This window comes from Pan troglodytes, chromosome X (genome assembly GCF_028858775.2).
Source record: "Pan troglodytes isolate AG18354 chromosome X, NHGRI_mPanTro3-v2.0_pri, whole genome shotgun sequence".
Lineage (NCBI taxonomy): Eukaryota > Metazoa > Chordata > Mammalia > Primates > Hominidae > Pan > Pan troglodytes.
Window position 1 is genome coordinate 152,083,413 of NC_072421.2, and position 12,154 is coordinate 152,095,566.

The 12,154-nt window shown below is 39.8% G+C and overlaps 1 protein-coding gene across 13 annotated transcripts in view; it reads right to left on the minus strand.

Moving 5' to 3' along the window:
• Positions 1 to 12,154, minus strand: part of GAB3 (GRB2 associated binding protein 3) — an 82,408-nt gene that overhangs the window by 16,583 nt on the left and 53,671 nt on the right. For 12 of the 13 annotated variants that reach the window (XM_016947595.4, XM_063804688.1, XM_063804691.1 and 9 more), the window contains exons 7-8: positions 11,696 to 11,777; positions 10,480 to 10,582 (exon numbers count right to left, since the gene is read on the minus strand). In XM_016947595.4, coding sequence (XP_016803084.1) covers positions 10,480 to 10,582; positions 11,696 to 11,777 — 185 coding nt within the window. The remainder of the gene's footprint in view (positions 1 to 10,479; positions 10,583 to 11,695; positions 11,778 to 12,154) is intronic. The other variant, XM_063804687.1, reaches the window with a different exon arrangement.

Consider the following 12,154-nt stretch of genomic DNA (forward strand, 5'->3'; position numbering starts at 1 on the left):
TCAAATACCACTAAGATCAGAAACAAGGCAAGCATGCCCACTTTTGCTACTTCTATTCAACAAAGCATTGGGAGTTCTAGCCAAAGCAATTAGGCAAGAAAAAGAAAGAAAAGACATTCAAACTGGAAAGGGAGATGTAAAGTAACCTCTATTTGCTGATAATATAACCTTATACATAGATAACCCTAAAAATTATATAAACCCTAAGAATTATATAAAAATATAACCTTATATATAGATAACCCTAAAAAAAACACAAAAACTAATAATAAATTAAAATGACAAATTCAGCAAAGTTGCAGGATATAATATCAATACCCAAAAACCAGTTGCATTTCTATACACTAATAGTGAACAATCACAAAAGGAAATTAAAAAAAAAATTTCCTTTACAATATCATCAAAAAGAACAAAATACTGATCGGAGGAGCCAAGATGGCCGAATAGGAACAGCTCCGGTCTACAGCTCCCAGCGTGAGCGACACAGAAGACGGGTGATTTCTGTATTTCCATCTGAGGTACCGGGTTCATCTCACTAGGGAGTCCCAGACAGTGGGCGCAGCTTTGAAGAGAGCAGTGGTTCTCCCAGCACGCAGCTGGAGATCTGAGAATGGGCAGACTGCCTCCTCAAGTGGGTCCCTGACCCCTGACCCCCGAGCAGCCTAACTGGGAGGCACCCCCCAGCAGGGGCAGACTGACACCTCACACGGCCAGGTACTCCAACAGACCTGCAGCTGAGGGCCTTGTCTGTTAGAAGGAAAACTAACAAACAGAAAGGACATCCACACCAAAAACCCATCTGTACATCACCATCATCAAAGACCAAAAGTAGATAAAACCACAAAGATGGGGAAAAAACAGAGCAGAAAAACTGGAAACTCTAAAAAGCAGAGCACCTCTCCTCCTCCAAAGGAACACAGTTCCTCACCAGCAACGGAACAAAGCTGGACGGAGAATGACTTTGACTAGCTGAGAGAAGAAGGCTTCAGACGATCAAATCACTCTGAGCTACGGGAGGACATTCAAACCAAAGGCAAAGAAGTTGAAAACTTTGAAAAAAATTTAGAAGAATGTATAACTAGAACAACCAATACAGAGAAGTGCTTAAAGGAGCTGATGGAGCTGAAAACCAAGGCTCGAGAACTACGTGAAGAATGCAGAAGCCTCAGGAGCCAATGCGATCAACTGGAAGAAAGGGTATCAGTGATGGAAGATGAAATGAATGAAATGAAGTGAGAAGGGAAGTTTAGAGAAAAAAGAATAAAAAAAAATGAGCAAAGCCTCCAAGAAATATGGGACTATGTGAAAAGACCAAATCTACGTCTGATTGGTGTACCTGAAAGTGACGGGGAGAATGGAACCAAGTTGGAAAACACTCTGCAGGATATTATCCAGGAGAACTTCCCCAATCTAGCAAGGCAGGCCAACATTCAGATTCAGGAAATACAGAGAACGCCACAAAGATACTCCTCGAGAAGAGCAACACCAAGACACATAATTGTAAGATTCACCAAAGTTGAAATGAAGGAAAAAATGTTAAGGGCAGCCAGAGAGAAAGGTCGGGTTACCCTCAAAGGGAAGCCCATCAGACTAACAGCAGACCTCTCGGCAGAAACTCTACAAGCCAGAAGAGAGTGGGGGCCAATGTTCAACATTCTTAAAGAAAAGAATTTTCAACCCAGAATTTCATATCTAGCCAAACTAAGCTTCATAAGTGAAGGAGAAATAAAATACTTTACAGACAAGCAAATGCTGAGAGATTTTGTCACCACCAGGCCTGCCCTAGAAGAGCTCCTGAAGGAAGCACTAAACATGGAAAGGAACAACCAGTACCAGCCGCTGCAAAATCATGCCAAAATGTAAAGACCATCGAGACTAGGAAGAAACTGCATGAACTAACGAGCAAAATAACCAGCTAACATCATAATGACAGGATCAAATTCATACATAACAATATTAACTTCAAATGTAAATGGACTAAATGCTCCAATTAAAAGACACAGACTGGCAAATTGGATAGAGTCAAGACCCATCAGTGTGCTGTATTCAGGAAACCCATCTCACGTGCAGAGACACACATAGGCTCAAAATAAAAGGATGGAGGAAGATCTACCAAGCAAATGGAAAACACAAAAAGGCAGGGGTTGCAATCCTAGTCTCTGATAAAACAGACTTTAAACCAACAAAGATCAAAAGAGACAAAGAAGGCCATTACATAATGGTAAAGGGATCAATTCAACAAGAAGAGCTAACTATCCTAAATATATATGCACCCAATACAGGAGCACCCAGATTCATAAAGCAAGTCCTGAGTGACCTACAAAGAGACTTAGACTCCCACACATTAATAATGGGAGACTTTAACGCCCCACTGTCAACATTAGACAGATCAACGAGACAGAAAGTCAACAAGGATACCCAGGAATTGAACTCAGCTCTGCACCAAGCAGACCCAATAGACATCTACAGAACTCTCCACCCCAAATCAACAGAATATACATTTTTTTCAGCTCCACACCACACCTATTCCAAAATTGACCACATAGTTGGAAGTAAAGCTCTCCTCAGCAAATGTAAAACAACAGAAATTATAACAAACTGTCTCTCAGACCACAGTGCAGTCAAACTAGAACTCAGGATTAAGAATCTCACTCAAAACCGCTCAACTACATGGAAACTGAACAACCTGCTCCTGAATGACTACTGGGTACATAACGAAATGAAGGCAGAAATAAAGATGTTCTTTGAAACCAACGAGAACAAAGCCACAACATACCAGAATCTCTGGGACACATTCAAAGCGGTGTGTAGAGGGAAATTTATAGCACTAAATGCCCACAAGACAAAGCAGGAAAGATCCAAAATTGACACCCTAACATCACAATTAAAAGAACTAGAAAAGCAAGAGCAAACACATTCAAAAGCTAGCAGAAGGCAAGAAATAACTAAAATCAGAGCAGAACTGAAGGAAATAGAGACACAAAAAACCCTTCAAAAAATTAACGAATCCAGGAGCTGTTTTTTTGAAAGGATCAACAAAATTGATAGACTGCTAGCAAGACTAATAAAGAAAAATAGAGAGAGGAATCAAATAGACGCAATAAAAAATGATAAAGGGGATATCACCACCAATCCCACAGAAATACAAACTACCATCAGAGAATACCACAAACACCTCTATGCAAATAAACTAGAAAATCTAGAAGAAATGGATAAATTCCTCGACACATACACTCTCCCAAGACTAAACCAGGAAGAAGTTGAATCTCTGAATAGACCAATAACAGGAGCTGAAATTGTGGCAATAATCAATAGCTTACCAACGAAAAAGAGTCCAGGACCAGATGGATTCACAGCCGAATTCTACCAGAGGTACAAGGAGGAACTGGTACCATTCCTTCTGAAACTATTCCAATCAATAGAAAAAGAGGGAATCCTCCCTAACTCATTTTATGAGGCCAGCATCATCCTGATACCAAAGCCGGGCAGAGACACAACAAAAAAAGAGAATTTTAGACCAATATCCTTGATGAACATTGATGCAAAAATCCTCAATAAAATACTGGCAAAACGAATCCAGCAGCACATCAAAAAGCTTATCCACCATGATCAAGTGGGCTTCATCCCTGGGATGCAAGGCTGGTTCAATATACGCAAATCAGTAAATGTAATCCAGCATATAAACAGAACCAAAGACAAAAACCACATGATTATCTCAATAGATGCAGAAAAGGCCTTTGACAAAATTCAACAACCCTTCATGCTAAAAACTCTCAATAAATTAGGTATTGATGGGACGTATCTCAAAATAATAAGAGCTATCTATGACAAACCCGCAGCCAATATCATACTGAATGGGCAAAAACTGGAAGCATTCCCTTTGAAAACTGGTACAAGACAGGGATGCCCTCTCTCACCACTCCTATTCAACATAGTGTTGGAAGTTCTTGCCAGGGCAGTTAGGCAGAAGGAAATAAAGGCTATTCAATTAGGAAAAGAGGAAGTCAAACTGTCCCTGTTTGCAGATGACATGATTGTATATCTAGAAAACCCCATTGTCTCAGCCCAAAATCTCCTTAAGCTGATAAGCAACTTCAGCAAAGTCTCAGGATACAAAATCAACGTACAAAAATCACAAGCATTCTTATACACCAACAACAGACAAACAGAGAGCCAAATCATGAGTGAACTCCCATTCACAATTGCTTCAAAGAGAATAAAATACCTAGGAATCCAACTTACAAGGGATGTGAAGGACCTCTTCAGGGAGAACTACAAACCACTGCTCAAGGAAATAAAAGAGGATACAAACAAATGGAAGAACATTCCATGCTCATGGGTAGGAAGAATCAATATCGTGAAAATGGCCATACTGCCCAAGGTAATTTACAGATTCAATGCCATCCCCATCAAGCTACCAATGACTTTCTTCACAGAATTGGAAAAAACTACTTCAAAGTTCATATGGAACCACAAAAGAGCCTGCATCGCCAAGTCAATCCTGAGCCAAAAGAACAAAGCTGGAGGCATCACGCTACCTGACTTCAAACTATACTACAAAGCTACAGTAACCAAAACAGCATGGTACTGGTACCAAAACAGAGATATAGATCAATGGAACAGAACAGAGCCCTCAGAAACAACGCCGCATATCTACAACTATCTGATCTTTGACAAACCTGACAAAAACAAGCAATGGGGAAAGGATTCCCTATTTAATAAATGGTGCTGGGAAAACTGGCTAGCCATATGTAGAAAGCTGAAACTGGATCCCTTCCTTACACCTTATACAAAAATCAATTCAAGATGGATTAAAGACTTAAGCGTTAGACCTAAAACCATAAAAACCCTAGAAGAAAACCTAGGCATTACCATTCAGGACATAGGCATGGGCAAGGACTTCATGTCTAAAACACCAAAAGCAATGGCAACCAAAGCCAAAATTGACAAATGGGAACTAATTAAACTAAAGAGCTTCTGCACAGCAAAAGAAACTACCATCACAGTGAACAGGCAACCTACAAAATGGGAGAAAATTTTCGCAACCTACTCATCTGACAATGGGCTAATATCCAGAATCTACAAAGAACTCAAACAAATTTACAAGAAAAAAACGAACAACCCCATCAAAAAGTGGGCAAAGGACATGAACAGACACTTCGCAAAAGAAGACATTTATGCAGCCAAAAAACACATGAAAAAATGCTCACCATCACTGGCCATCAGAGAAATGCAAATCAAAACCACAATGAGATACCATCTCACACCAGTTAGAATGGCAATCATTAAAAAGTCAGGAAACAACAGGTGCTGGAGAGGATGTGGAGAAATAGGAACACTTTTACACTGTTGGTGGGACTGTAAACTAGTTCAACCATTGTGGAAGTCAGTGTGGCGATTCCTCAGGGATCTAGAACTAGAAATACCATTTGACCCAGTGATCCCATTACTGGGTATATACCCAAAGGACTATAAATCATGCTGCTATAAAGACACATGCACACGTATGTTTATTGCGGCATTATTCACAATAGCAAAGACTTGGAACCAACCCAAATGTCCAACAATGACAGACTGGATTAAGAAAATGTGGCACATATACACCATGGAATACTATGCAGCCATAAAAAATGATGAGTTCATGTCCTTTGTAGGGACATGGATGAAATTGGAAATCATCATTCTCAGTAAACTATCGCAAGGACAAAAAACCAAACACCGCATGTTCTCACTCATAGATGGGAATTGAACAATGAGAACACATGGACACAGGAAGGAGAACTTCACACTCTGGGGACTGTTGTGGGGTGGGGGGAGGGGGGAGGGATAGCATTGGGAGATATACCTAATGCTAGATGATGAGTTAGTGGGTGCAGCGCACCAGCATGGCACATGTATACATATGTAACTAACCTGCACATTGTGCACATGTACCCTAAAACTTAAAGTATAATAATAATAAATAAATAAAAAAGAAAAAAAAGAACAAAATACTTAGGAATAAATTTAACCAAGGAGGCAAAGACTTATACATTGAAAACTGTAAGAAAGAAAGTAAAGGAGACATAAGTAAATGAAAAGATATCTGTGTTCATGAATTGAAAGACTTAATATTGTTAACATGATAATATTATGCAAAACGGTTTGCAGATTCAAAGCATTCCCCATCAGAATTCCAATGGTCTTTTTTTGCAGAAATAAAAAACCCTGTCCTTAAAGTTCACATGTAATATTAAGTGACCCTTAAATGACAAATCAATCATAAAAAAGAAGAACAAAGTTGGAAGACTCATACTTTCTGATTTCATAGCTTACTACAAAGCTACACTAATCAAAACATTGTGGTACTGGCATAAGGATAGACATATAGACCAAGAAATAAACCCTTGCATATATTGATTTTCAACGAGATTTTCAATGAGAGCGCCAGGACCATTCGACATGGAAAGGATAGTCTAGACTTTCCAACAAATGGTGCTGGGAAAACTGAATGTCCACAAGCAAAAGAATGACGTTGGACTCTAACTTTATACCACATACAAAAATTAACTCAAAAAAGATCAAAGATCTAAACATAAGAGCTAAAACTATAAAACTTTTAGAAGAAAACATAGGAGAGAATCTTCATGACATTGGATTTGGCAATGATTTCATGGATATGACGCCAAAAGCAAGGCAATAAAAGGAAAGAAAATTTTGACTTCATCAAAATAAAAAACTTCTGCGCATCAAAGGACACTATCAAGAGAGTGAAAAGACAACCCACAGAATGAGAGAAAATATTTGGAAATCATGTATCTGATAAGGGGTTAACATCCAGAATATATTTTAAAAATTCCTATAACTCAACAACAAAAAAAGAAACAACCTAACTTAAAAATATGCAAAGGACTTGAATAGACAGTTCTCCAAAGAAGATATATAAATGGCCAATAAGTACATAAAAAGATGTTCATTAATCATTAGGGAAATGCAAATGAAAACCACAATGAGATACCAATTCACACCCGTTAGGATACCGATTATAAAAAATGATAAATAGGTCGGGCGTGATGGCTCATGCCTGTAATCTCAGCACTTTGGGAGTCCAAGGCAGGCGGATCACATGAGGTCAGGAGTTCGAGACCAGCCTTGCCAACATGGTGAAACCCCATCTCTACTAAAAATGCAAAAATTAGCCGGGCATGGTGGTACACGCCTGTAATTCCAGCTACTCAGGAGGCTGAGGCAGGAGGATTGCTTGAACCTGGGAGGCAGAGGTTGCAGTGAGCCGAGCTTGCACCACTGCACTCCAGCCTGGGCAACAGAGCGAGACTCTGTCTCCAAAAAAAAAGATAAATAAAAATTGTTAGGATGTGGAGAAATTGGAACCCTTGTGCATTACTGGCAGCAATGTAAAATGGTGCAGTCACTGTGGAAAACAAGTTTGGTGGTTCCTTAAAAAGTTAAGCATAGAATTACCATATGATCCAGAAATTCCACTTCTACATATATATATACAAACAAATTGAAAGCAGGAAGTCAAGCACACACTTGTATGCCAATGTTTATAGCAGCATTATTCATAATAGACAATGGTAGGAACAACCCTAAATGCCCATTAGCAGATGAATGGATGAACAAAATGTGGTCTATACAGTCAAATACTACTCAGCCTTAAAAAGAAATGAAATTCTGTTGTATCCTACAATATGGATGAATCTTGAAAACACTAGATGAAATGAAAGAAGACAAACACAAAAGGACAAATATTGTATGACTTCACTTATATGAGGTACCTAGAACAGGTAAGTTCATAGAGACAGAAAGTAGAGCTTTACTACAAGAAAAATATTTTTCAAAAACTGTAAAAGAAAGCATCTAACAGTTCTAATTGCCTAAAAACTTGAAAAAAATCCAAATGTCATTCCATGGGTGAGGGGACAAACAAGATATGACACATCCATATGCTTGAACACTGCTCAGCAATAAAATGGAAAGAGCTGTTAATACATGTAACAATGGATGAATTTCAAAAAAACCATTCTGAGTGAAAGAAGCCAGTTTTAAAAGGTACCGTATGATTCTATTTTTGTGGCATTCTTGAAAGGACAATACTATAGTCATGAAGAACAGATCAATGGTTGCTAGGGGTTACAGGTGAAGGGAGGATGTGGCTCTAAAGAGGTAGCATGAGGGATTTTGGAACCGTTGTGTACTCTGATCATGGTGGTGGTTACGCAAATCTCTATATATGTTCAAACTCACAGAACTGCACACCAAGAGAAAGTCAATTTCACTGTATGATGTAAAAATGATCTAAAAACGTAAAAGTATTGTAATACCATAATCAAAAAATTAATGTGAGATTTAAGAGGCTAGAACTCTACTATAAAAGCCTTACAAAGCTGTTGAAATCAAAGGGCTTGAAAAAGTGATACAGAAGAAATCCCATATAATAAAATTATGTTTATTCTTCTAAATTTTCTATAATTTCACAAACATTTAAAGAAGGATATATGGCAAAACTTGTATTTCAGTAAAGCAAAACCGTGTTTCAGCCCCTGGCCTTAATCACTACATTCAGATCAGAACTTGCCCTTAAAGAGAAAAAAAAAATTAACATATATACTTATGCACAAAATCAAAGTCAAATCATACTAGGTTTGACTACCATATTGGGCTGTTATGTGGCACAAGTGAAATAACGTAAATCAAAGTCATGTGAAACTGTCTTATTACTAAAGTTTAAAAAAACACAATTGAACAAGATGGGATAGCCTTTAAACATTTTTATACGACAGTTCCCAGATCATAGCTACTATCAGCCAGTGTTCTGGGTTCTTAATCTGCTGTGTCATGTTGCCTACTAATACACAGAGACAGTCATTGATCAGTGATTATAAACCTAGGTAAACAAACGATTCTTAGCTTTGTTGTTAATGAAACACTGATCTTCCTTTTTTTTTTTTTTTTTTTTTTTTTTTTGAGACAGAGTCTGGCTCTGTCGCCCAGGCTGGAGTGCAGTGGCGTTATCTCGACTCACTGCAAGCTCTGCCTCCCGGGTTCATGCCATTCTCCTGCCTCAGCCTCCCAAGTAGCTGGGACTAAAGGCGCCCGCCACCACGCCCGGCTAATTTTTTGTATTTTGTATTTTTAGTAGAGAAGGGGTTTCACCGTGTTAGCCAGGATGGTCTCGATCTCCTGACCTCGTGATCCGCCCGCCTCAGCCTCCCAAAGTGCTGGGATTACAGGCGTGAGCCACCGCGCCCAGCCAACACTGATCTTTCTCACAACATCAAAGATCAGAAATGAACTGTTGGTATCTGGAATGACTCTGTACTTGCTTCCATTGGGTTTTAGATTCACTTCCTTTTTCTGTTCTCTGGAGACAGAGCACAGCTGTTAAGCATCGTTTTATAAGAGTGTTTTCTTCTAGAAATTTCCCAAGGGCCATTACTAAGTGTCAGAAATATTGGGAAGACCATAACAGATTTGTATATGAGTCACTTTGCATCTGCATATGGTTAAGTGCACTTACAGCATGATTTGAATAAAATAAGAAGGTAAAATGAAGCATTTAATTATAGCTTAACTGGAGATTACTATTTTTAGATTTTCAGTTGCTGATTATCCTTGCATATAGGAAGGCAGAACTGTCTTCTCAAGAGTATATTGTCACAGAGCCTTGAACATTGTCCTTCTAAGATCTCTTTTCAAAATTTCGTAGTTCAAACAGAAGCTCTCTCTTGAGTTCCCTACATTTCTAAATTGCAGAACAGGCACTGTCATGGCTAAAGTGTCTGCTAATTGCCAGAGGTGCTAAAAGTCCCTCTCCATCTTCAAAAAGCCCATGTTCTCAATAGCATCCAAGATGAAGAGAATAGAAGGAACAACAGGCTAGAAGGGAAACATCAGGACTCTTTAACTGCAAATGGTTAATCAAGTCTCCATCCACTCAGGTCTATAGAAAGACCCATAATAGGAATCTTCCAGAGGCTAAGATACACTCACAGTCCAGGGCACTGTACCTTTCCCAATGGGACTCTAAGTGATTCATCCTCCAGGAAGGTTCAGAAGCAGTCAGGACAGGGCCACCAGGTGTTCTGGTGGAAGGGACCATGTAATATGTTGAGTTTTTACAATTTGAACTCTGGACATCCAGAGAACTACAAACCTATTGGGGTCAAACAGGACATCACAGCCTTGGTGAAAAGAATTGCTGGCATTTCCATTTTCAAATTAAGCAAGCCTCAGCCCTGAGCTATCTTGAAATACTGCAATCTCAAAATGGTATGAGGAGTTGAATGTTGCAGGAAAGAAAGCCAACTTCAAATGGATTTGTTCCAAGTCTAGAAAAGCTTGTGGCCTGGTTTTACGATCAAGTGGTTGTTTTAAAATTGCACAGGGCTTACTGAAGGATGTGTTTCCTTTACAATGAGCTCATAAGACTACAGATTGGGGTGAAGGATAAGAAGAGTGTGAAAAATATAAGATTACCATTTCGATGTAGCTTTCTTCGTCTTCTCTGGAAACAGGATTAGCAAAAAATCTTGCAGAATTAATACCATTTCTTTCTGGAGAGAGAAAGCTGGTTCGACTGCTAAGAATAAAAATATAGATGAGGTCAAAGCAATGTCTTACAGCTGCTCTGAAAGCTGGCCAGGAACTAACATGGCCCTCATGGGGTTTCAGCCCTCCTCTTCCAGACACAACTTCCTTCCGGCCAAAGCAATTCCTGAAGAGGCAGAAAATGCCCAACAGTTTCTGCTCCACTTTGGGGCAAATGGCTCCCAATTCACAAAGGCTGCTTTTTCTCAGGCCCTCTATGTGACACAGCTCATGAGCTTTCTAAACGGACGAGGGCATCATATCATTTAGCAAAAAAAAAAAAAAAAAAAAAAAAATACTCCTTTGGGGCTTTCTTGTTTCTATTCAATGTAAGGAAAAGTGAGGAAGTATGGCCATTCCTCTGATAGGACACAAGACTGCCAATCAACTCCCATCCTTCTCCTGAGTCAGAAGCATGAGCTGAGTCACAGTCTTGGCTGGAAATACAGCTCATTGCAGAATTCTGCTTTACAATGCAATTGTGTTTTGTGTCATTTAGAGTGAACCGAGAAACTCCTGAGCCAAGCTCAGGACTAAAAATGCAACTTCTAAAAGGTGAGATGAAAGGGTGCAATTACATTTTGAAGTCTGTCTACCCAGCCCGTGAACCTGGGAACTCCCTTGTCCTACCCCATTCACAAAGTTGGGCTTGGGCCATAGCCAGTTCCACTGAGACTGGGGAACACAATTCTCTCTCCCCAGGAAATCTGAATTGGCACTGAAAAAGAGCCCATCTGTTGGTACTGGAGTTGTAGCATGCAAACAAGTTCAGGGGGTATGGTACAGCTATCTTTGACCATGAGGATTGTGCAATAGAAAAGAATACTGCAAAGACAAAGGAATGCACAGATGTGAAAAGTGAAGCAGAAGTGAGTAGATTCCTTGGGTTCCCAACAGCACACTAGTTCCTGATTCCAGGATCCTGGGAGACCCAGACATATTCCTTCCTTTGTGATCCATAAAACAGCTCTTGCTCTCGATAATAAACCTCACCCCTCCTTTGGCTTAAGCTAGATCAGGTGGGCTTCAACTACATTTAATCAGAGGCCTAACACACACCGGGGTGTCTGTGCTGGATGAGGCTCTTTTGAGCAATCAGTCTTACCAAGGCACAGTGCGGGTCCTGGTAAGAGATGCATGTTCCCGGATGATGGAGAGGTTTCTCAGGTCCAGAGGAGGTGGCCGTGCTACAAGACAGTGTGCAACATCCAGGAGGTCAAGGCCAGAATCTAAAGACTGTAAAACTATGACATTTCACTTTCCCAGCACACCAAATCCACATTTACTAACAGGCAGCACTGATGATGAGGGTGAATTTCACTGTCCTCCTCTTCCCTGCCTCACTGGGAGTAAAGACAAATACTGAGCAAATGGTCACATTACCTGCTGGAGGTAACAACGTGGCAAGGCATTATTAAGAAGTCTCTGTATATCACGCGTGCTTCTAGGTGTCGAAGGCACAGGATGAATAAAGCAGATGAAAGTCTCTGACCTTGTGGAATTGCAACATCTATTACCTCACACCCGATGTGTCTGAAGTGGAAATGTTACCTTTCTTATCACA